The sequence below is a fragment of the Panthera pardus genome, unplaced genomic scaffold (assembly GCF_024362965.1).
Source record: "Panthera pardus isolate Hobbes unplaced genomic scaffold, ASM2436296v1 HiC_scaffold_20, whole genome shotgun sequence".
Lineage (NCBI taxonomy): Eukaryota > Metazoa > Chordata > Mammalia > Carnivora > Felidae > Panthera > Panthera pardus.
In genome coordinates this window covers 50,499,704-50,526,333 of record NW_026526766.1, presented here as the reverse complement: position 1 = coordinate 50,526,333, position 26,630 = coordinate 50,499,704, and the positions used below count along the sequence as shown (strand labels likewise).

The following is a 26,630-nucleotide window of genomic DNA, read 5'->3' as shown; positions in this document are numbered from 1 at the left end:
CGGCGATTGTTTGGGGTCCGGGTCCTGGGACCGCGCGGGGGCGGTCGCGGCGGCACCTATCCTCCGGGCTCGGTTGGTCCTCCCTGACCGAAACCCGGCATCAGGTTTTCCAGCTGGTGACTAGTGGAGTTGCCTCCATCCGGGCCCCCGCCTTCCCGGCAGCGGCGGCAGGGAGACCAGGGCTGCAGACCGGGCCTCTAGCCGGCTTTCCCGCTCGCAGCTCCCGAGCCGGCCCCTTTCCGGAATCCTATGTGAGACCCAGAGGGGCCCGCCGCACCACCTGCACCGCGGGTTCTAGGGAAAGGCGCCTCCGGCACTGGGAGGCCTGGTCCTGGGAAAGGCCAGGGGCAGGTGGTGCGCGGTGAACCCCGAGTCGGGGTCCGAGAGGAGATAACTGCGGGGTGGGATGGTGGCCCGGGTTATACCACATAGCTACCCAATTCGAATCGAAGTTTCTAGAGATTGCTGATGCCTTGTAAATTTGGGGAGCGATTCTAGACTGGGCTGTGCTCCCACTGTGTGGGTCATGACTTGCTTCACAGCTCCGAGGTTACACAGACTTACTTAAAGGAAGTGACCTTTGACTTGAGCATCACTTGGCTGATGGTATCTTTTGCAGAAAGAAGTGCCCTGATTACATGACTACTGTGCCCACACGGGGTCTGAGTCACCCCGTGAACTCACCAGTCTTCTGTATTCAGCAGAGGGAGGTCATGAACTTGCCCAAGAGAGATGGCCCTTTGAGAAACACTGGAGATTGCTAGCTGGGCTCTAGCAAAGTAACAGCCTGGTTGTGGCCAGTGGATAATTTTCGATTCCGACTGTTCCCATCCCTCACCTGTGATGCAAAGCAAAGGGACACAACACGTATGGCATTACTTTTAATTTGTACTTTTAACTTGAAAAATACTGATACCATCTTTCTCAGGCTTAAGGAAACTTTTAACATAATGGGAAGAAATATCACAGAAGCTAGAGTATATTATATGAAAGCTTAATAATAGAGTCAGAATACTTGGAATACGATGGTGTTATGTGATGCAGATACCTTTGGCCAGCACCTCCGCCAAACCCTGCTGCTTTGGGAAAGCCCTCAATTAGTTGGAAAATCACCTGGTGATGTCTGCTTTTTATACATCCAAAACAAAAATGAGAGAAATTCTAGACAACGTTGCTGATGGTGCACTAAGCCAGCACTAACCTGCTCCAGGAAACAGTGCATTGGAGCTAAAGATTTTTTTTTTTCCCCTCTTTATAAAGTTGATAAAATAGTCTCTTTATTTGGCTCTGTTAGCAGTCCAAAATTTGCTTTGGGGGGGAAAGAACTTAAAAAAAAAAAAACAAAAAACAAAAAAAAAAACAATGAAGACTCCTGTCTTTCAAGCCTGCCCTAGGGCCCTATGGTAATTAAGTAGTTCTAAGGAGCTGTGTGGGTTAGGCTTCCTATTATGTGAGAAACTTGGATCTGTCAGAGATAGCCTGATAGTGATATCCTAAACTTCATTTACGCATCTAGCCTGATAAAAGTTTAGAAAGTGTTGCCCACAGTCTGGTGTTAACAAACAGTTCTCTGTCATTAAAGCTGGCCTGAGCATCATCTGTTTTAGGAAGTGGGCTGGCTAAGGATCCTGCTTCTTTTAGGGCTGGGAGAAAATAAACTGAAAGCATGGTCACAAGAAATGTGAGCCTTATGATGGCACAATTCTGATTTACAACAGCAGTGGGCCAGCCAACTTTGTAAATACCAGTGAGAGAAGAGACGGCTGATTTTTAGCAAAAGTTTAAGAAAAAGCAAAGCTTCAAACCTACTACTCTGCCAGAAGTTTTACAGATGGTAATTAATATAATCTTTATGCCTGCATATGTTGGATGATTTTCAGTAAGTATATTGGTACATCCTCATGAACCCTATTCTTTGTTTACAGGAGTGGCAAGCCACCGTGTCACCCAATTTGGATCCTGGCTTCCCTCAAAAGACTCTTATGGCTATTGCTTGATTACCTTCTGGAGTAGCCAACTACATATAGATATATAGATAAAAGACTATTGGTTTGGCCTGATTTTTTGCAGCCACCTTTATATATATGGATTTTCCTTACCAAGGATGATGACTTTAAGTGTTAGTAAAAGTATTTTTACAGCTCTCCTAACTATTCTCTGTAACATTTCATTTCTCAAAATTATTAATTTTGAAAGGATTTTAAGCTAAACAATTCAGCATGGACCTTGTCCTTTCTTTTCTTTCTAATGAGACTAGCAATGAGACTAAATGTAATTAATGGTCTGTGATAGTTGAATTTTCACAATCTGGTAAAAATCTCCCCATCCCCATAATCCAACCAGATTTTGCTCTAGGGCTCAGTTCAGTTTTAGGAAATGCTTCTATTTTCAACGTAACGATGAAATGTTTGAGGTAAAGGTTTGTTCTTATGATTATTCATCTTTTTAAAAAAAATTTTTTTAAGGTTTATTTATTTTGGGGAGAGTGTGAGAGGGGGAGGAGCAGAGAGAGGAGGGGGGAAGACATAGAATCTGAAGCAGGCTCCAGGCTCTGAGCTGTCAGCACAGACAGGGTCTTGAACCCACGAACATGGGATCATGACCTGCACTGAAGTCAGATGCTTAACGGACTGAGCCCGGGGTTCACGTGCCCCAAATATTCACCTTTTTTATTCAAAACAGAAGAACAAAAGAAAAATGTTACAATACAATTTTGTGGCAATGTGTTAACCCATCTCCTTGGCCTCCAGTTTGTTGTTACTAATGATGACAAATAACATCATTACAGTTTTAATTCAAATTACATTCCTGTATTCTGTCATTGTAAACTGTTGAAATTGTATCCAAAACAGTAGATATTGTAAATAAACTAGACAGTGTATGTCCAGTATAGTCTTTTGAGACTATTAAGTTGATATGACACATTAAAAAGTAAACATTGCCTAAATGAATTACGGAACTAAAAGATACATACGTAAACTGCCTATTTGTTAAATCATTTCTACACATGCATACAATAAAGTGTTTTTGCAAAGATCCGTATACCTATCCTTGACATGCATGATAAAAATGCTCGTCTAATACTCTAAAAATAGAAGCTACTGCTTTTCAACAGTCTCTGAACTCTCTTGACAAGATGCAGATAAAATTCTTTAAGTAAATGAATTGTAGTTACAGATCAAATGTACCTCCCAAAGCAGTCCTGCAATCAAAGATAGGTATATCATAACTAACCTATTAATTGCTATCCTTTATCATTATGATGAACACATTCCACAATTTTAGACTTGCTTAAATGGTTCTTTTGGTTTAAATGGTTTCTTATGGTTCTTTTCATTTTGGGTCTTTAAATATATGCATTCAATTGTTTTTAAAGATTTTGTTTTTAGGGGTGCCTGGGTGGCTCAGTTGGTTGGGCAACTGACGTCGGCTCAGGTTATGATCTCAAAGATCGTGAGTTCGAGCCCCACATCGGGCTCTGTGCTGACAGCTCAGAGCCTGGAGCCTACTTCACATTCTGTGCCTCCCCCTCTCTCTACCACTCCCCTGCTCACTCTCTGTGTCTCTCTGTCTCTCAATAATAAATAAATGTAAAAAAAAAAAAAAAAATTTGTTTTTAAGTAATTTCTTTACCTGGGATTCAGACCCACAACCTCAAGATCAAAAGTCACATGCTCCACCAACTGAGCCAGCCAGGTGCCCCTCAGTTTTAATATTAGGCAAGAATTATTCATTTTACACTAATATCACATAGAGTATATACTTTAAGAGTGTTATATTTCAGTGGGTTAAGATGTATGAGACCTCGATTCTTGCCTGACTCTGTGACCTTGGGCAGTTTGCTTTTGTCTCTGTGTGTATTATCTCAGTGGTTTGAAAGGCTTGGCCAGTATCCCATCCAGTCACTGTGCTCTTTACATGTTCTAAATAGCTAAAGTTTTTTTTTTTTTTTTTTTAAATTTTAGCCATTTAGCATAGAACTCTCTTTGTAATGGACTCAGTGCAATGCTATGCTGCTTCCTTAAATTTAAGTAGCATATTAAATGTATTTATCTTCCTCTTGATGTTTCAGTGTCATGTTAAACACTGAATTGGGCTTCAGTACCCTGAGAGCTTGTTGAGAATAACAGGACTTTTTGCTCATTTTTGTTATGGTCCCAGATTGTTGTGTTTTTGTTTCTTGTTTGCTTTCCTTCCTCCCTTCTTCCCTGTCCCCCCTGCCTCCAACAGCTTTAGGATGTTTTTATTGACAGGTGTCTTTACTTGTTTCTAAGACTGCCATAACAAAGTACCACAAACTGGGTAATATAAAACAACAACAATTTATTCTCACAGTATTGGAAGCTGGAAGCCCAAAATAAGGTGTCTGTAGGGACATGCCCCTCTGAAGGCTGTGGGGAAGTATCCTTCCTTGCCCCTTAGCTCATAGCAGTTACCAGCCATGTTTGGCTTTCCTTGGCTTGTAGCCATATCACTCCAATTCCTACATCTGTCTTTACACAGCCCCATTTCCTCTTTGTGTGTCTCTAAATCTTTCTCTCTAAGGACACCAATCATTGGATTAGGATCCACCCTCATCCAATATGACCCCATCTTAATTTGATTACATTTATTTTCAAATAAGGTCACACTTACAAATACAGAGGGGTAGGACTTGAACATATATTTTGTGGCAGACATGGTTCAACCCACAACAAGTGTGGTGGTCTGTAGCAGAACCCTCCCCTGCCCAATTTGCTCCTCTTTAGTTGCTGTGGTTTAGGGAGCAAATATCCAGTGATAATAGAATTGCACATAGACTAGATATTTGGGAACAGTGAGAGTCTATTCCATTAGCTGTAGTGTATAGTATTTCATATTAATGTTCAAAGGCCCTTTTTTTTAGGTCATTATTATTTTGGATATCTAAGTATATTCTCTGAATATAGGTGACAATTTACTATGTATCAAGGTTATCATATTCACAGGCATTTAATGTGCACTTGCCATGCTAGCTGGTGGGACATGTTTTCAAATCCTTTTTGACCGAAGAGGAGAAAACCACATAGGCCGTTATCATTTGAGTTTCTGAGCTATGACTTTAAAATTGCTGAACCTAATTATTGGTTTTGTATGTCATTGTTTAGATATCCCTGGAGCATTTGGATATGTGATAGTTGGGATGCAGTGATGTCGAATCTCTGTCCACCACCATCTCCAGCTGTTGCCAAGACAGAGATTGCTCTAAGTGGTGAATCACCTCTATTAGCAGCTACCTTTGCTTACTGGGACAATATTCTTGGTCCTAGAGTAAGACACATTTGGGCTCCTAAGACAGAACAGCTACTTCTCAGCGATGGAGAAATAACTTTTCTTGCCAACCACACCTTAAATGGAGAAATCCTTCGAAACGCAGAGAGTGGGGCTATAGATGTGAAGTTTTTTGTCCTTTCTGAAAAAGGAGTCATTATTGTTTCATTGATCTTTGATGGAAACTGGAATGGAGATAGGAGCACATATGGTCTATCAATTATACTTCCACAGACCGAACTTAGCTTCTATCTCCCGCTTCACAGAGTGTGTGTTGATAGACTAACACATATTATCAGAAAAGGAAGGATATGGATGCACAAGGTGAGTGATTTTTGAGCGTATTAATCATGCTAATCTAGCCATTGAATGTTTATCTTCTGATACATTTATATCTAATTTTTAGAAATTATATGCAATTAATTTCAAACAGTAGCTATTATTTGCATCTGCCCTATTAAATTTTTTTTTAATGTTTATTTATTTTTGAGAGAGAGAAAGAGACAGAGCATGAACAGAGGAGGGGCAGAGAGAGATGGAGACACAGAATCTAAAGCAGGCTCAAGGCTCTGAGCCATCAGCACAGAGCTCGACGTGGGGCTTGAACCCACAAGCCGTGAGATCATGACATGAGCTGAAGTCCGATGCTTAACCCACTGAGCCACCCAGGTGCCCCTGCATCTGCCCTATTAGATAGATACGTCTAGTAGTCTGACGTCAGTGATCTTCATAATAACCCTTAAAGGCAGGGGATGATAGCTCTCTGTTATAAGTAAAAAGCGAAAACAGAGAAATTAAGAATATCGTAATAAGTTTTAGAGTATGGGTTTGTCTTGGGAACCTTTAACCATAAAACCTTTTTTTCTTTTTGCGTTGCATGACCCTGTTTTTCACTTAGTACTGTGTACAAGCAGTTCAAAACAAGTGTTTCATAAGCAGCCCGCCATGTAGCCTTTGGTCTCTTTAACTTTACCAAGTTCTGAAATTTGTAAAATGAGATTGGACGAAATGGTTTCTAGGAGATGCTCCTTTTAATTTTGCAGATTGAGCCAGAGGAAATTACTGTCATCCCCTAAATCCTGCAGTTTAATATTTAGTGGTATTTATATTTTCGTGTATTTTTGGCAGATCCGAAGAATAAGTTTAACTCTCTTCTGCTCTACAGTTTTGATACTATTATGGAAGTCTGTTAAAGCATTATTAATCTTCCAAGGCTTTTACCAAATAGTGAAGAGAAATAGCGTCTTTCAAAAGAATAGTGTTTTACTATGTTTGCATACATGTTTTCTTATTTTAAATGTTCATGAAAATCATTTAAAATCAGGAAGCCCCAGATTCAACTTGATCTTATTTAATTTGAAAAGTACAAATCATTAGTTTCCTTTGTGAAACTATGCAGATGTTACATTGACTGTTTTCTGACAATTTATCTTTTTTTAACTGCAGAAAAAAGGGTGTTTTTATTTTATTTTGTATTGTTTATAAGAGAAGGAATTTGTTGGATTAATTTCCTGCCCCCTCCCTTTTTTTCCTGCCCTAATGTGGAAAGTATTTTTCCCATGAACTAAATTACACAACAGCATGTCTGCCATTTAACTGTATTGTGAAAACTAAACAAGTATCAAGATGGTTTTTTTAATTTTAACTTTAATAAATTTTCTCTTGCTTAGGAAAGGCAAGAAAATGTCCAGAAAATAGTCTTAGAAGGCACAGAAAGAATGGAAGATCAGGTAAGATACAGAATGCTTACTATCAAAAAGTACAACCTCATGACATGTATCTGTATAAGGCTGAGGGCTACTTTTCTTTTTTCTTTCTTTTTAATTTTTTTTTTAATGTTTATAAATTTTTGAGAAAGAGAGAATGTGAGCAGAGGAGGGGCAGAGAGAGTGGGAGACCCAGAACCCGAAGCAGGCTCCAGGCTTTGAGCTGTGAGCATAGATGCAGGCTTGAACTCATGAACCACAGGATCATGACCTAAGCTGAAGTCAGACACTTAACTGACTGAGCCACCCAGGCACCCCTGAGGGCTACTTTTCTTAAGGCCTTGAAGCCATACTATTTTGACAGAGTGAATCTGAAAATGAACAGAGCCTTTGTGGAATTATATGGAATAAACTAAATGAAAATTTCCGTATCTTAGATCTGAAGAGTTAAATAAGTGGAGAATAATAGCAATTTTGCTACCTTTTTTCTGTTTGTATAGAGTAAGTTTTGAATAACTTGTTCATACTAAAAATTTTAAGTTTTATATGAGATTTTCTTTAAGGCGTTGCTTCTCAGACATTTCCACAGAAGTTATTATAACGGGAGGGAAGTGAGTATACTCCTAAGATATCTGGGGGTACAGGCACAGTTCTAAGCATAATATTTATTTGAAGTCTCACATTGTATTTTTAAAAGTCATGCAGTTTATATTTTATATCTATTTAATATTACAGTCTGCCAGTGATATTCCTCACCTTATTCTGGTAATAAGTCTCTAGGGAAGCATGCCATGTTTATCCCATGGCTTTTAATGTCCTTAGGGCACAGGCACCAGTATTTGAGATATTTGATTGCAAGGGTACGCTTTCCCTTATGGAAATTAAATGCAAACCATTTTAGTGCAGGGCAGAGATGTTCTGAAGGGGAATCTCTAATGGAGAAAGGGTTCTTTGCTTTTACTCCCATTGCTGCTGGCTGGCCACCCTCAGTGTTCCTTCTGTTTGAACTCCAGTCTGTGGCTGGGTTGTCCTTACTGTGGTTTTCCTTAGCATACCTAAGACATAATAGTACTTTGAACAGTAACTTTTCTAAAAATTTGAATATATAGGGACTTAAACCAGGAAAATACAAAACCCTGTAGAATGACCTACTTTACAAAATTGTTATGTCTGTACTTTTGTAAATAGCTTCCCAGGCCAGAGGAGAGGTAATCCTGGGGAAAGATCTGACACTTAGAAGATGTTTCCGTTTACCCAGAAAAGCCTGGCCTTTACTTACTGGTATTGAGCAGGGTGCCAAGTGCTGGGGGGACTTTTACCAACCTGTAGATGTACCTGCTAGTTATGGAGTAGTTAGTAGGGTTTCCTCAAGATAAAGATATTTAGGACCCAGTAAAATTCTGCTTTTCCTGGGATTTTTTTTTTCAAACTAGAAACCTATACTTAAGAAATTTACCACTATTAATTTTTAAGTTTTATTTCTTTTTTTAAAAAAGTTTATTTGTTTATAAATTTGTTTATTTATTTGCACTCTTGTTACATGCAAACGCAAGTAGGGGAGGGGCAGAGATGGAGAGAGAAAGAATCCCAAGCAGGCTCCACAGTGTCAGCACAGAGCCCTATGGGGGGCTTGATCCCATGCACCAAGATCATGACCTGAGCTGAGATCCAAGTCAGATCTGAGTTGAAGTCAACCGAGTCACCCAGGTGTCCCAGTTTTATTTCTCTCTTAAGGGCTCTTCTTGAAAATGTTATTGTGTCCCTTCTGTGTATTTGGACCAACAGAAGGTTTTTAAAGGGGAAACATTCTTCTGCTGAGAAGTTCAAGTTAGAGAAGTCAAAGGAGGAAAAGAAACTTGAGGGATTTACTTTAGAGTCTCTTCTGCGTTCAGGCTCGTAGAATTTTTTTTGTTAAGCTTTGATGAAGATATCCATTCACTTAGGATAAATATCTGAGATACGGTTTATGGCACTATATATATGCCTACACTGAAGGGAAAGTATTTTCCTACAGTTTTCCTTTCTGAAAAGAAGCTGCTTGATAACTGAATCCCTGTGAATCTCCCATCATGTGCTTAAAATGACTTTATTTTGAACAAATAAATACTATTTGGGGATGACACATGAGTCTGGAATCAATCACTGACTTCATTCAGTGCAAGTTTTGGATACTTATAGCTATCATCTGATAAAATCACTTTATGAGGAAATCCCTTTATAGCTTGTCATTATTCTTGTTGAATTGCCTGTGTTGATTGTAATTGTAAACAAGAATTTTAAAAATTCTTTTAAAAAACGAACAGTGAGTGGTTATGTTTGGAGGCTACTACAGGATGAATTCTTTTTTTTTTTTTTAAATAAAACCTATATCTTGCAAGGAGGCTTAGGACTTAGCATAAAATTCCCACAGACAGCATCACATTTAAAGCCCAAGTTTCTGAAAAACTGGGTATAGTCACTCAAAAAATGACTCTTGGAATGACTGAGATTTAAAGACACATTTGAAAAGTTTGAGTAAGATAGTTTCATGAGATGTGAGTGAGGAAAAAGCTGTTAGATTGATCTTATTTATGTGTTTTGAAAACATATTTAGCTAAAATTTAATGGACATGTGACAATTTATCTACCTCTCTAAAAGTTTACATATTCAGGATGGTCCAGAAATTTGGGGGCAGGGGTGATGGTAATGAATAAATGAGAGATCATCCATTTGAGACACTCTGCGTTTGTGATGTTCTATATTGAACTTGGAATTTCACTCTAGAAACTACAGATTTCAAAATTTTATTTTTGATACATAATTCAAATTTTATCTTGAATTCTAAAGGAAACTTGTCTGTTTTATTGATTGTTAAAATATATGTGATGATTTCAGTTTGCATTTGAGTACTAAACCTTATTGTGAATGTAGATGTTGAGTGTTGAGTTATTTGCTATTTCTAAGCCTTTTTGTGCTTGTTTTTCCTCATTTTTTTTAATGTTTATTTATTTTTGAGACAGAGACAGAGCATGAGCAGGGGAGGGGCAGAGATAGAGAGGGAGACACAGAATCTGAAACAGGCTCCAGGCTCTGAGCTGTCAGCACAGAGCCCGACGCAGGGCTCAAATCCACAAACTGTGAGATCATGACCTGAGCCGAAGTCAGACGCTTAACCAACTGAGCCACCCAGGCTCCAAGTTTTTCCTCATTTTTAAATATAAAATGCATCAATGACCTTTAATTAACAAGAATTTTTATATCTCAAATAAATATCAAAGGAAATCCTTTCTAAATTTGGCATGGCAATTTAATTATAGCATGTAACAGTAAATGATAAGCCAGTGATTCCACTCTGACTAAAGAAAGTCATTCCCAGAAGAATGAAAATGAGTTTATTTATTTTTTCCTATCAAGCAAATCTTTTATTAATTTATCAATTTCTTATAAACTACTTTAGTCTTATTTTTTAAGTTGTGGTAAAGGACCCTCCCCTGCTAATGCTCTGTCTCTCTCTCAAAAATAAATAAACCTTAAAAAAAAAAAGTTTAAAAAATAAAGTGGGGGGTGCCTGGGTGACTCAGTCAGTTAAGCATCCGACTTTGGCTCAGGTCATGATTTCTTGGTCTGTGCATTCAAGCCCCACGTTGGGCTCTGTGCCGACAGCTCAGAGCCTGGAGCCTGCTTTGGATTCTGTGTCTTCCTCTCTCTCTGACCCTCCCCTGCTCATGTTCTGTCTCTGTCTCTGTCTCTCTCTCAAAAATAAATAAACATTTTAAAAAGTTTAAAAAAATAAATTGTGGAAAAGGACACTTAACATGAAATCTATCCTCACAAAACTTGAAGTGTATTGTGTAATATTGCTAACTACATGTACATTATCATACAGCAGATCTCTACAGCTTCTTCATCTTGTATGACTGAAACCATATACCCATTGAACAGTAACCTCCCATTTTTCCCTCCCTCCAGCCTCTAGCAACCACCGTTATTCGTTTGACTTCTGTGGGTTTGACTACTTAGATACCTCATATAAATGGAATAATGCACTATTTATCCTTCTGTGACTGGCATATTTCATTTAGCATAGTGTCCTCAAGATTTATCCATGTTGTGTATGGCAGCATTTCCTTCTTTTTAAGGTCCGTTGTATGTATACACCAAATCTTCTTCATGCATGCTCCCATAGATGGACATTTAGGTTGTTTCCATACCTTGGGTATTATGAATAATGCTGCATTGAACACGGAAGTACAAATATCTCTTTGAGAGCCTGTCTCCAATTCTTTTGGATAAATATACAGAAGTAGGATTTCTGGATTATATGCTAGTTCTATTTTTAATTTTTTGAAGAACCGCCAGAGTGTTTTGGGTAGTCGCTGCACCATTTTATATTTCTTCCAACAGTGCACAGGGATCCAATTTCTCCATATCTTCACCAATACTTGTTATTTTCTGGGTTTTCTTTTTGTTTTTGTTTTATATTGGTCATCCTAACAGGTATGAGGTGATATCTCATAGTAATTGTGATTTGCATTTTCCCGATGATGAGTGATGAAAATCAGTCTTAAATAGTACATACATCTTTTAGAAATGCTTTGAAATAGTAGACATGTTTGGGGTTGTGTTCTAACAAGCTATCGAGTGTTTCTATCAAAGGGTGTCATTCTTGGTTTCGGTTCTTAATATTTTATTGTCCTGTTGGTCCTATACAGGTTTTCCCCGCTATCCAAAAGTAGAGTCTTCCTATAGAACATTTCATACACTGAAATGGCCGTAAAGTGAGGAAGCAATTACCATTAATTTACATGGAAAAGTTCTTGAGCATTCCCAGACCCAAAACATAACCCGTCTTACACATCTCAGATACCTTAGAACACACCCTGCTAAGGAATGCACAAAATAAATCGAGACAGATGCTCACCACCGTCCAAAGCTAAGGCAGCTTGATGCTGAGATGCCTAGGGTAGTTCCTGGGGAAGGAGCTTGGCAGGGCCTCTCCTGCACTCAGGGTATGTGCTGCCTCTTAGAGGGGTTCATTGCAAAACAGGTGCTCAACCCCTTTTAGTTTTTTACCTTTTTTTTTTGGTGAAAGCAAAAATCTTTGGATTCCTTTTGGTTACTGAAAACAGGTACTAATGTAGGTCTTTGATAAAAGCAAAGTGGTGTAACTCGAACTTTGGAAAAGCAGGGGATACCTTCATTGTGTAATTTTTTTTTTTTTTTTCCGCTTCATTTTGCTTTTTTTGTACAGGGTCAGAGTATTATTCCAATGCTTACTGGTGAAGTAATTCCTGTAATGGAGCTGCTTTCATCCATGAAATCACACAGTGTTCCTGAAGAAATAGATGTAAGCCATGACTTGTATTATTAAATAAGAACAATGGTACCACCTCTTATCAATTCCCTAGAGTTCTATTACTATTATGTATATTAGTAGCATTCTAATTTTACTAGTGTGCATTTTTGGTCATACATGCTATTCCTATGAAGTATTAACCACTTTAATAACACACACATAAAATACTAAGTTTTATGGCCAAAAAGAGGCTTTTTTGGTCAGTGACAGTTGTGACAGAATTACACCTATTTAGTTTAGAAGTAGGAGAATTCCAGACCTTAAAGAAGCAGTCAGTATTTAATGCAGTACTTTTGGTAAAAAAGCAGTGTACAAGTCAGTGGTGATAAACACAAGTTTACTTATATTCCATAATCTAGTTTCTTAATCACATGTTGACATTTTGAATCACACGGTAAGAGTGCGTAGAGAAATCTTTAGGAAACTTTTCTGGTTTCTTTCTGACTGTGTCATTAAGATTCGTCTCCTGATTCTGACAGCAAAGAATAGGAAGTTGTTCTCATAAAAATTGTTGTTTAACCTGCCTGACAAGTTTTCACATTTGTTCTCCTGAAAGTTTATGGAAGCGCAGAGATGGCTTTATTGGGATTCTTGATGCTTAGAAATGAGGGCAATGTGTTCTGTTGAACTGAGACTTGAGAGTGTTATTTCACTGCCGTATTATAACCAGAATAACTTCTTTTTTTTGTGGTACATTTTAGATAGCTGATACAGTTCTCAATGATGATGACATTGGTGACAGTTGTCATGAAGGCTTCCTTCTCAAGTAAGAATTTTGTTTCCTTCATAAAAGGTGGATAAAGGACATAGAAATCTTATGCTCACCAATGACATGATTTGGAAGGAAGAAAGTAATAGAATAGCTACCCAAACTATTCTAGGAACATTGGTTCATATTTGAACTATTACTTAGCTTTGTGTTATTTTTTCATTTGTTACATGTCTGTGATATATTTGATGTTACTCTTTTTAATACTGAAAGAAGCCGAGTTTCCATAGTGCCCAGACAGAAAATCTTGTTGGTTCTGGTTTCTTGTTTTACTTCTCATTAAATCTGAAACTAAGAACAAAAGGGGTTCTTAGACCCATTTCTAATGTTGGTGGGGTTCCTCACACCAACAAACAATGCTTTAGATACCAAGTGGGTCCTACGATTTAATTCATTTCTGGCACTTTCTGCCTAGAGATAATGTCAGATTCCCCAGATTAAGGGTTCAATCCCACAAGACTGTGTCCCACCTACCCTCCAGACACTAGTCACAAGCCCAAGTTTTCACCTGTGCTTCTGACTGGCTAGATATTAGAGATCCCAACCACCCATCCGTGGACTTCAGACATCAGTGACAAGTCCAGGATGTTACCTGTTCTTCTCACCAACTGGCTATAAATCCTATGACTCTCTCCTTGTGTTCCATTAATTTACTGGAGCAGCTCACAGAACTCAGAGAAACATTTTATTTACTGGATTACTGGTTTATTGTAAAGGATAGAATCTAACATACAGATGAACATCTATATGGAAGAGATGCATAGGATAAGGTTTGGGGAAAGGGTGAAGAGCTTCCATAGCATCTCTGAGCACACATCTTTCCCCAGATCTCCACGTGTTCACCAACCCAGAAGCTCTCCAAATCCCTTCCTTTTGGGTTTTCATGGAGGCTTCGTTACATAGGCATGGTTGATCAAATCATTGGCCGTTGGTGATAACTTCCATCCCCTCTCCCCTACCCAGAAGTCAGCGGGAGGGACTGAAAGTTCTAATCTTTAGTGGTTGGCTCCATTGGCAATCAGCCCCCATCCTTAGATGTTTTCCAAAAGTCGCTCCATTAACATAACAAAAGGCATCTTTATCTTTTCCTGCACTTAGGAAATTCTAAGTGTTATGGGAGCTGTGAGCCAGGAAATGTGGATAAAAAACAAATACGTATTTCTTAAAATCACAGTATCACAGAACCCTTACAAATTGAATTGCATTGTGGATGCATTTAAGTTATTTAGGCCTGGAAAAGAAAATTATTTGTTATTTTTACTTATCCTTTCCATCTTATAGTAGATTTTAGTACTTAAGAGTGTGGGCTCTAAAACCAGACTTCCTGGGTTATTGCTGTGTGTAAACTGGGGCAAGATACCTGAAGCCTCTGTGCCCCCATCTCCTCATCTGTAAAATGGGAATAATAGTAGTACCTACTTAATAGGATTGTTGTAAGAATTGAGTGAGATAAATCATACCAAGCCCTTAAAACAGCACCCGGAACGTATAAGCACGCAAGAGCTAATGGCTAACATTTTCTACTTCTGTCTCTTCTAATGAAAATGTTAATGACTGTTAATGACAGTAATATCAGCCAACATTTATCCCTCTCCTAAGTGCGCTCTCTGCACTTAGAATCTCATCTTCTACCTCAGTGATTCTTTATGATTGCAGATTATCGTGAAGTTTTATTTTGTTTTTGATGAGAAGTGACAGGATAAAGTATTTGCTTTTATGTCCGTAGTCTTTTCCTTTAGGTTCATGATGGAAACTCAGAGGTGTGAGTGTTTTGAACCCGGAAGCTTTACATAGTATGAATCAGAAGGACTTTAGTCCCCCTTCCACTCACTGTCAGCCGTTCATATCCTTGTTTTTAATCCCATTTGACTTTAAGTAAATCACTTAACCTCTCAACACCTCAGTTTCTTTCATTATAAAATGGTGATATTTTACTAACTGGGTTTTAAGTTCAAATGGGAGGATCTGTGTGAAAGGCCTGTGGAAAAAAGGTAAAGTACCGTGGAAATAAAAGGTGGCATTTTACTTACAGTTTGTCATTCATCATGTAAAGCTAGTCTGTTACTTGAAGTTCGCATGCCCTTTTTTTGTTTAGTTTGTGGAATTGCTTTACAGCCAATGTTTTTCGTCTTTTTTCTCCACCTTGCAGTGCCATTAGCTCACACCTGCAGACCTGTGGCTGTTCAGTCGTAGTAGGTAGCAGTGCAGAGAAAGTAAATAAGGTAATTTATCTTATAATCCAGCACATAATCTCACTTCTTAATACTGCTAACATATCATGGATTGTGATTTAAAAGTTAGGTTGTAGTCAAGCAAAATTACTGTGACACCCTGTGCAGAAGTAAGTCGAAGTAAACTGCTTAAATAGGAAATATTTATCAGTTTCATTTTGATAATTCATTAATAATATTCATAAATATGATACAGTTCTCAGTATTGTATAAATGGTTTTGAGAATTTCATTAAAATAAGGTATTTTTTAAAAAATTTATCTTCTATTTTCTGATGTCACTTAATAAGTATGAAGATAACCATGTACTTGTGATACTAATTCCAAAGAAATGTTATCTAATTATTCATTTTGATTTCTTACATTATTTTCCTCCTAAATCTGTTTCTTTTAGGGACCTATCGCTGTTCAGTGGTCAGTGGAAATTATGTTTTACTCAGTAACGTCTGTGACCACTTCCTTCAGTGCTCTATGAGTTACTAAAGAATTAATGAAGTTAACTTACTTTTCCAAACGTTAGGCACTAAACTAAGGGATTTTGTACTTTACTTCACTGACTGTTAACTAGAAAGAGAGAAATTGCACATATCTATCAGTTTAAGCAAACCTGACTTCTCTTTTTATGTTTTATATAGGAAATATGTTAGCAATAATTATTTCCTTGACAAATAATATTTGTAATTTTTTTCTCACGTTACCTACCCTGTATGCTTGCATGACCCTTAATTTACCAAAATTATATTTTTCCATACATCCATTTGTGAAAGGTTAATGCATCTCTGTTGTTATGCTGGTCTAGTGATTTATTATTACATCTGTTACCCCAAGAAGGTAACTTTCCCTCTGTGTCACCCAGAGCCTTCAGGGTCACAGAAGGACTTCCCAGTAGCTTTCTGGAAGGAGAGAGGCTCTGTGGTTGGGGCCCTGTGTATTTTAAAACATTTTTTCCATTCCACATCCTCTTCTGGCATGATCACTTCTCTTTTATCTTTTTAATTTGAGAAAAGGGATGCCATCACTCTATATTGAAAGCTAGTACTTTAATCTAAAAACTCTGAATATAGTCTGAATTCCAACATACTTACATGGCTTTTTACTTTTCCTAATAGAGCTATAGATCAAATCCTGTTAGAATCCTAGATTTCTAAACCCCAACCAAAGTTTTGCTTATTTTAAATCAAATTTGATAGAATTAATTCTCATTCTGTTGAAGGATTTGGACACTCCTGATATTCATTATAATGAGATTTCATATGTCGAACTGTTCAACTGAAGCCATAATTCTGCCTAATTCAACTGCATTTAGTTTTCTTATCCAAAATTGTTTATTTTCATTTGAAAAATACTTGCTGCTGGGTGGAGGTAGAATTAATAATTATATTAAGTCATTAGTTCTTACTGAAATATAAAAGTTCCATGGTCAAAGAGTTGGATAAAGTATGCATATTATATCAACACCTGGAAAGTCAATATGTATTCCAATGCTAAAGGTTTTGAGATACCATACATTTACCACCATTTGCCAAACTTACTTGACCACAGGATTCCTATTTTAGGCAACAACTGTTATGTCCCATGGACTACTCCAGGTGACTAAGGAAAACTTTTTTCTTAGGATGTATTTTATCGACAGTAATGGTTGAAGTTTCTTTTCAGATTTCTTTCATAAGCAGACCAGTGGCCTTTTAATTTCCTATTTTAATGCTAAAATATTTTCTCTTACAGATAGTGAGAACATTATGCCTTTTTCTGACTCCAGCAGAGAGAAAATGTTCCAGATTATGTGAAGCAGAATCATCATTTAAATACGAGTCAGGGCTCTTTGTACAAGGCCTGCTAAAGGTATAGTTTCTATTTGTCACATGTGAAAGCAATTTTTTAAAATCATTTTTGACATTCTGTATAAATACACTGTGAATATTAGCATGTGGTGCATCTCATGTTTGTATGCCAAGGAGCTGACTGTTATGCACAAGTCTGAGCACAGAGTATATATCTTACAGATTTATAATTAGTATGAGTGAAACAGCTTAGAGTATCTTTTTGTGTGTGTGTCTGTTTGGTTTCCTATAGCTGCCTGTCTGGCTCCAGGATTATTTGTTTTTTAATATGCGGTTGAATCTGGGGTGCCTGGGTGGCTCAGTCGGATAAGCATCTGACTTCAGCTCAGGTCCTGTTCTCGTGGTTCCTGCATTCGAGCCCCACGCGTCGGGCTCTGTGCTGACAGCTCAGAGCCTGGAGTCTGCTTCGGATTCTGTGTCTCTCTCTCTCTCTGCTCCTTCCCCACTTGCACTCTGTCTCTCTCTCAAAAATAAATAAAACATTTAAAAAAATATATGTGGTTGAATCAGATTGCACATCTAAAATAGTTACTTTTTTTTCTGAAAAGGATTTGAATTTTTGTGTTAGCATTTTTTATGTACTGTATTCATTTATTGAAAAAAAATTTGAAGCTGCTTCCTGTCTTCAAAATTGTGTATAGGATTTGAACAATGCATATATATTTTCACATGTAGGTAATTTTAAATTATTTTACATTTTTCTTTTATTTATTTTCTTTTTCTTTTTAATTCCAGTATGGTTAACATACAGCTTTATATTCGTTTCAGGTGTATAATACAGTGTTCCAGTAATTCTGTACATTCAGTGTTCATCGTGATAGGTGTACTCTTAATCCCCATCACCTGTTTTACCCATCCTCCCATCCCCTTCTAATAACCATAAGTTTGTTCTCTATAGTTTTTGTTCATTTGTTTTGTTTCTTAAATTCTTAGACGGGTGAAATCATATGGTACTTGTCTTTCTCTGACTGCTTGAATCTGCTTTTCAAGGAGCAAGGCAGATAAATGTAAATTAGAAATTGTTTTCAATAATTACAGGGAAGACAGTTTATTCATTTTATTGAAATTATCATTGATGTTTCAATTACAGTCAAAAGATGGGAGAAGGTAGATTTCCTAATGGTTATGTGATTCTCATAGCGAATGCTTTCTTGAGGATCTATGCATAGCAAAATGAAACAAAACATATTAAAAGTTGTGGCAAATAAAAATTATATTCAGCTTTTGCATTTTTAACAGTGTGCATGCTTTGAGCTCAGAATAATACAGAAACTACTTAAGGGATGTAACTATTTCCAATTTGAATTTTACAAGTCTGAAAATTAGAACTTCTTTTTATCAAAGGCATGATAAGGTACTTAGTACTTTTATTTTCTTAGTACCCTCTCATTTAGTTATGTAATTTTATCCCTAAAAGGGACCTATACCAGATGCATAGAGGAAAACTTGAAACTATAATCTAATGAAAAATATTTGTTAAGAGTTTTCCATATAAGTATAAATTGTTAAGCCTTTCAGAAATATTTTAACATTCTTTGTCAAGAGCCTTAAAGATGTTCAAAAATTGGGGTGCCTGGATGGCTTAGTCAGTTGAGTGTCTGACTCTTGATTTCAGCTCAGATCATGATCTGAGGGTTGTGGGATTAAGCCCTGCATCCAGTTCCACACTGAGCATGGATCCTGCTTAAGATTCTGTCTCTGTCTCTGTCTCTCTCCCCCTTCCTCTCCCCCCTCCCCCACTCAAGTGCATGCATGTGTGCAGGCACTCTCCCTCTCTCTTGGTCTCTAAAATAAAAAATAAAAATGTTCAAAGACTTAGCTTACTATCTATATTTCTGGAAATCTTAGGGAAGCAGTTGTATAAGAAGAAAGATTTACTTGTGAAAGTGTTTATTATAGCATTATAAGAGTGAAAAATTGAAAGTAGCCTCTATATTGTATTCATAACATATACCAGTGTTTCATACACAGATATTTGTTACATGGCAGTTGACTACCCAACTGACAATACTTGGAAAGAAGTACATTTTTTTACTTACAAAAATTGTATATTCATTGAGATTTAAAAGAACATTAGGAATAATCAAGAACAAAATAAAAAGTTACCCATACTCATAATCCAATGTATAACCACCATTAATATTTGGCATCTATCTTTCTGGTCTTTTTTTCTTCTGTATGTATCTTTTACATAGTTCCCTGTCCCTATCCCTGCATATTTTAACCTCCTTTTTCCATAATATGTTGTGAATATCTTTCTGTATCAACACAAATTGATAGCTTCAGTTGTTCTGCAAATTCATTTTTAGTAGCTAAATAATAAGCCATTTTTTGTTTAATCAGTTCTCGTTTTGGATGCTTACTTGTTTTCTAGTGTTCACTGTTTCAGCCAGTGCATTAGTGCACACATCACTAAAACTTCGTATACGATGGATTTGTTAAAGCCAGTTTTTCGGGTTAAAAAATAATTCTTCGTGTCTTTTGACATATAAGACAATGAATTTTCTTTTCATTATGACAGGATTCAACCGGAAGCTTTGTGCTCCCGTTCCGGCAAGTCATGTACGCTCCCTATCCCACCACACACATAGATGTGGATGTCAACACTGTCAAGCAGATGCCACCATGTCACGAGCATATTTACAATCAGCGCAGATACATGAGATCTGAGCTGACAGCATTCTGGAGAGCCACTTCAGAAGAAGACATGGCTCAGGATACAATCATCTATACAGACGAAAGCTTCACTCCTGATTTGTACGTAATAATGTTATTGTTAAACAGTATTGTGCAGTTGTATCTTTTATGAGTAAAATCAAGTGTGTATTTGAAAGGAATGAACTATTACTAAGAGAATTATGCTTGAAGAAAAATTTGGTTAGTCATACCTTTTTTCTTAAATGTCTGTTTTTCTTAATGTAATTATGTTTTGCATAGAGAGATTAGATTAGTCCTTAAAAGTAAATATTTAAGGGGCACCTGGGTGGCTCAGTGGATTAAGCGTCCAACTTCGGCTCAGGTCATGATCTGTGCTGACAGCTCCGAGCCTGGAGCCTGCTTCAGATTCTGTGCCTCCCTCTCTCTCTGCCCCTCCCCCTCTCATAGTCTGTCTCTCTCAAAAATAAACAAAAAAAAATTTTTTTAAGTAACTATTTAAGTATTTATTTAACAAATATATATTGAGGCCCTAGGCACCGTAATAGGTGCTAAGGCTGGTAGTGACCAACTGGGGGCACCTTTGTGGCTCAGTCAGTTAAGCGTCCGATTCTTGATTTTGGCTCAGGTCATGATCTCACAGTTCATGGGATTGAGCCCTGTTGCATTATGCACTGACAGCACAGAGCCTGCTTGGGATTCTCTCTCTCTGCTTCATCCTGCTCACACTCTCTCTTTCTCTCTCAAAATAAATATTTAAAAAAAATAGTGACCAACCAGATAGCCCCAACCCTTGGCATTGCTTATTAGTCTAGTGTATAAGACTCATTAGAAGGCATTTTAACTTAACTAAAGAAGTAATTCTAAGTCTTTTTTTCTTGATATGTGAATATAAAATACAGTAGAACTACAAAAATACATTTACAGAGCATTCTTTTATTTGCATTTCACATTGTGTTACTCATTTTTTACCATAAAGTGTGATCACTAAATAAAAAAAGAGGAAAAGTAGTGATAAAATGTTGAAAGTGGACCTAATGAGAGGAGAAAAAATTATAAATTTGTATTATAAACCCCAAGAAAATACTTAAGTTCTACATCAGGAAAAGAAATGGAGTATAGTATAACGGTTCTCTTTAATCAGTGTAAAGTACCTGGCATATATAATGTGCTCAATATATGTATTGAGTGTACAAAGCAGCAGTAAAATTGGAGCATGCAACTCTATCCTGTGTTTCTAAGAAAGATTTTGAGCTGAGACAGGGGACATGTGGAGCACCAGTAGTCACACAGAAGATGGTGACCAAAGCAGAGAAAAGGAGCACCCATGTCCAAGGGATCCCCAGCCTCACGTGTCTCTAAAAGATGGCATCATTAGGACCCATCTTTTCTCAGCTGTGCGTGCACTGATCTTGTTGGTTCCTTAGAAAGTTTTAAGAGAATTGGTTTAGAAAATGAATTGGTCAAGGGGCACGTGGGTGACTCCATCCGTCAAGCGTCCGACTTTTGGTTTTGACCCAGGTCATGATCTCACGGTTTGTGAGATGGAACCCCGCATCCGGCTCTGCACTGACAGCACAGAGCCTGCTTGGGATTCTCTCTCTCCCTCCCTTCAGGCCTCTCTTCAGCAGGCCCCAGCCCTGCTCATTCACTCTGTCTCTTCCAAAATAAATAAAATAAACTTTCAAAAGAAAAAAGAAGGAAAATGAATTGGTCAAAATCGGAATTCCAGGTGATGACTATGTTTTCAAGTATTGGTAATTTTGGTACATGTGTAGTAATTCTCAAAATTAATCTGTGCTTTCAAGCATTTTCTTCTTAACTAAAGTGTTTAGTATTTTTTCTGTTTTGTTTTTTTGGGGGTTTTTTTGTTTGTTTGTTTGTTTTTTTTTTGTTACTTCAGATATCCTTTTTGGGGAATTTAGTGAACTTTAGGATGGATTTACCACCTATATTTTTATTTTTATTTTTTTAGAGAAAGTGTATGTATGCTTTTAACATTTCTTACTCATTTTAGCCAGTTATATTTGAATGCTTCACTGATTTGACAGATGTTGATTAGCCATCTAGTCTTATTTTTGTTGGTGATAAAATAAAAAACCATAATGTCATGAATTTTTAAAATTTGTTTACAACTCTAAGTAAATTTTCTGAGCATCAAATGGGCCCAAAATGATATTTTCTACCATTAGATTGTGTATTAACTTTTATATGTTACAGATACTGTATTTTTTAGTTTTCTTTAATATTATTTAATTTTAAGATATTTTTAATTTTAATTCTTTTTTTTTAATTTTTATTTTTTTAACGTTTATTTACTTTTTTGAGACAGGCTCCGAGCTGTCAGCACAAGCCCAACGCGGGTCTTGAACTCAGACCGTGAGATCATGACCTGAGCCGAAGTTGGATGCTCAACCGACTGAGCCACCCAGGCGCCCCTATTAAAAATAGTTACACTCTTAAAAATAGTTACACTCACTGCCACTACGTGAAAAATCAGTCACTAGAAATATTCTTTTTTAACACTTGCTTCATCTGATTTACTTATTACTGAGACAGTCAGTGAAACAGTATATTCAGAACACTAGACTTACATAATTTAGCCTTATTCTCTCTCCAAAGCCAGAAAAGGGGTACTGTTACTACCAAATTGGACACCAGTTGGACAGCCAGTAATGACGAAATGCTGATTTTTTTTTTTTCCTTCTGAATTTCCTTCTTCTGTAATTTGGTATACCCATCTCCTTAACTAGGAAATTTTAGGTACTTTCCTATTTATTTATGCATACACACCTCTTTGCCAGTCTTGTCAGTTCAATGATGATCCCTACTATTTTCAGTTAAAAATTGCTTACTTTATGGTATGTTAGATATACACTATCTCAAGTGTGCACATTATCTCAAGTGTGAGTTAACGTCTTAGTTTCTTACTCCGATCATTACCAAGTAGCTTATACTTTCCTAAGTAATTGGTTCTTGTTACTTGCCTGATGATAGGTTTGTTGATGCAATTCAGTGGTCAAGATGTTCATTAATCCCATTTGAATGTTTCTTAGTGTTCACCCTTTTACCTTTTTCTTCCTGAACAGCTTATTAACAAGTTATTATAAGGTTAACCTTTTATTTTATTTTGGGTTTTGATGGTAGTAATATGTGTTTATTTTTGTTGCTTTTATTTTTTTGACATGGCAGGAATTGGTATTTATTAATTCTCTGAGGCTCTCAAATTTTTTTTATAAGGTGAGAGTACAAAAATAGATTGATAGGTACTTACATGCCCTTGGGACTGCTTATATCTTTAAGAGAAAAATAATTACATACTGTCTTGACAAACTCCAGTAATATACAAGTGTATCCTTGCGTTAAAATGAATATGTATTTTATATCTCCAAATATATACATCTAATTTTTATAAATATGTTTATATGTAATATTCCATTTCTAAGAATTAATTTGACTGGAGTGAGGGATTTGGGAAAGTAGCGTTGTACAGACATTTCAACATTTGGACTGTTTTCTTTGTAGGAATATTTTTCAAGATGTCTTACACAGAGACACTCTAGTAAAAGCCTTCCTGGATCAGGTAAATGTTAAACCTAAGATTGTCAAAATGAATAGTATGACATATTATCTTTTTTAATATATACTACATTGCCTGTGCGCATGCGCTCTCTCTCGCTCTCTCTCTCTCTATATATATATATATCATCATAGAATTAAGTTACTATCTTTTCGTAGTGTCTCATGTCTTTCCAAAGTGTCTACGTGATTTTTCTTTTGAATTGTTAATGGCCATGGGCTGTATATTAACAATTAAAGATGCAGTATTCCCCAGTTAAAATAATAAATGTTTTAATTCCAACCACTAACATATAACTCCAGGTGTTTTCTTTTGGGGAGGGGAGAATGGTTTTTATTTGCCTTAATTGGGCCAAAATATCTTTAAAACTTGTATACTTCTACTGAAATAATAACATCTTTATTGTCTTATTCTTTTCAAAAATAATCTGCTTAATTAACATTTTAAGAAAATTATAGATTACATGGGACTTATTTCCTAATATAACAGAGCTGTGTCATAATATCATTCTGGGGATCAGGCCAGGAACAGGGTCATAGAAGTAGCTTTGAAATAATGAGGTCCTTAAGTTAACTCAAAATTTTGGAACCAGATCTGTGTGGTCTGTGACATATTGCAAAGTTCAGAGATAATTCACAATCATGCAATGAATTCCATGCTTCTCAAGCTGAATAAAATCATTCTATCATTACACATGTACCCTCAACACCCCAAGAGTAGAGAGAAAGAAGAAGACCTCAAAACCCTAGCCTATAAGCGTGGCTCAACTTCTGAGAGCTTGGATTTTATTTGGAGATGTGGGCAGAAAAAGTTAAGTACACATCAGGATGCACATTACATCATGGTTCTTAATAAAGTAAATAGGGATATATATTTGAGGTAGAATGCAAAATTAGAGTCCATTTTCAAAGATAAAATAGAAAACTTCAGAAAAACATGATCACCTCTAAATTCAGTACTTCCTGTCTGTTAGGGGCATCAGTAGGAATGGTTGTGGAGAGCTGCTCTAATGTGTGTTAGCTGCCAGACGTTGTCAACACTGTGATAGAAATATGCTGTATAAGAAGATTTGGAGCAAATTATTTATTAAAATATTTGATTTTCCTGTAGGTCTTTCATTTGAAGCCTGGTTTATCTCTCAGGAGTACTTTCCTGGCACAGTTTCTACTCGTCCTTCACAGAAAAGCCTTGACGCTAATAAAGTATATAGAAGATGATACGTAAGTAAAGCTATATGGAATAAAAACCTTTGTGCATTGTGCTTTGTTTTGTTCCTTTTGGACGTTTTCTATATATTTTTATGTATTTATATGTAAAAAGGTTTTTTCTTCATTATTTATAGGCAGAAGGGGAAAAAGCCCTTTAAGTCTCTTCGGAACCTGAAGATAGACCTTGATTTAACAGCAGAGGGCGACCTTAACATAATAATGGCTCTAGCTGAGAAAATTAAACCAGGCCTCCACTCATTTATCTTTGGAAGACCTTTCTATACTAGTGTACAAGAACGAGATGTTCTAATGACTTTTTAAATGTGTAACTTATTAAATATATTTTGTCACCATGATGATTGCTGCTGAAGTAGCTCAGTGGTGTAGGAAACATCATTCCCTTGGGTCATGTCCCAGACTCCTACTTGGCAATGCAGTTAAAGTTAGTTACACTACACTTGTCACAAGTCTGTCAAGGGATGTCCGGTGCATTGTTACAATGGATGCATCTTTTCCTAGGTGTGCTGTCTTGAGATACAGACTTATGTTTACAGTTAGAGTAAATGTTCCTGCTATCTTTTAAAGATACAATAATAAGATATGAACTTGACCACAACTACTGTTTTTGAAATTTACAATTCATGGTTTACATGTATCAAAGTGAAATCTGAGTTACTTTTCACAGATATAATACTAGTTGACTTTTCATCTCTTGGTATTCCTTGGTATGTAAGATTACTGTAATACTTTTATAATCAGCTGAAAATTAGAGCATCTGAATCATTTCAGTTCCACAAAAGGAACTTAGTTGGAACATAGGTTAAGTATTAGAAAGAATGTATTGATCAAGCAGATGTTTAATTCAAATTAATTATTAGATCCTCCTTTGTAGACTGGGCAGTCCTTAGGGTTCAGTCTGTGTAGAAATATCACGCAGTATGTGTAGTCCGGATTATGGCAAACCAGTCAGGGTATGTGTGTGTGTGTGTGTGTGTGTGTGTGTGTGTGTGTGTGTTGAGCTCTGTCAAAGACAATAGAGGAAATTGGATTTTATGTTTTAGTAGTTATTGCAAACTATTTAAATTAATTTTTATTATTTTTGAGCCAAATTGAAATGTGTACCTCCTGTGCCTTTTTTTTTCTTGGAAAATATAATTACTTGGAAGAAGTTCAGATTACACTAGTCAGTCATTTTTATCTTGTTTTCCTCCTGCGTAGTGTTACCCTCATTTGGCAGTTGTAACTCCAAGATTATGAAATGCAATGGAGAATATACTAACTAGTAAGATCCTTTTACAGGAACAGAGAACAATATCTTGTCCTTTTCCTTCTCAAATTTCTGCCCTTACTTTTGAGGTTATTGCCAGGTCTATTTGCCTCTGCATCACGTGAGGAAAACAGGAGAAACTTTATTGATGTGCTATTTTACTAGGTGCTACTTTGGCGGAACTAAGTGGTCAATTTCTTTTGTTTCCTTAATGTCTTTGGACCATTGTGCTAGCTGTAAACTGATTAATATAATTCTTTGCTAGAACCGTTTTGACATAATAGTATATACAAGCATAAAAATTATTTTTATTTAAAACTGTGGAAGTTACACAAAAGGGAAAAGTATTTATAAGAAAGGGATAAAAGTGACAGAGCCCCTCTGCCATTGCTCACCAAATGGAACCAAAACTAACATGTTATGTTCTGAAAGGTCCTAATTACCTTTCACATCACTAATAAGAAGAGTGTAGACATCTTGATTTTTAGACACAAACCGAATGAGATGACTGGTGCTCTGTGGTGCACTCATGAAAGAATTTACAGATACCACCTTATTGTACCCCTTACTCAGTGCTTCTTATGTGATTGATTATTAAAGAGTGCTGACTGATTATTTTCTTTTGCTGGTTTATTGTACTGTTACATGGAATGCAAGTTGTACAGTGAACTAAGTTATTAAAGCATGTGTAAACATTGTTATATATCTTTTCTCCTAGGTGGAGAATTTTGAATAAACTGTCTTTGAAA

At 36.7% G+C, this 26,630-nt stretch overlaps 1 protein-coding gene across 8 annotated transcripts in view; it reads left to right on the top strand.

Moving 5' to 3' along the window:
• The window catches only part of C9orf72 (C9orf72-SMCR8 complex subunit), a 26,987-nt gene extending 357 nt beyond the window's left edge, over nt 1-26,630 (top strand). For 2 of the 8 annotated variants that reach the window (XM_019424205.2, XM_019424199.2), the window contains exons 2-11: nt 5,127-5,613; nt 6,960-7,019; nt 12,227-12,322; nt 13,033-13,097; nt 15,250-15,322; nt 17,056-17,172; nt 19,693-19,928; nt 23,352-23,409; nt 24,517-24,626; nt 24,749-26,630. In XM_019424205.2, the coding sequence (XP_019279750.1) occupies nt 5,170-5,613; nt 6,960-7,019; nt 12,227-12,322; nt 13,033-13,097; nt 15,250-15,322; nt 17,056-17,172; nt 19,693-19,928; nt 23,352-23,409; nt 24,517-24,626; nt 24,749-24,935 (1,446 nt within the window). In that variant the 5' untranslated portion in view covers nt 5,127-5,169 and the 3' untranslated portion in view covers nt 24,936-26,630. The other 6 variants (XM_053908034.1, XM_019424201.2, XM_019424203.2 and 3 more) reach the window with 6 other exon arrangements.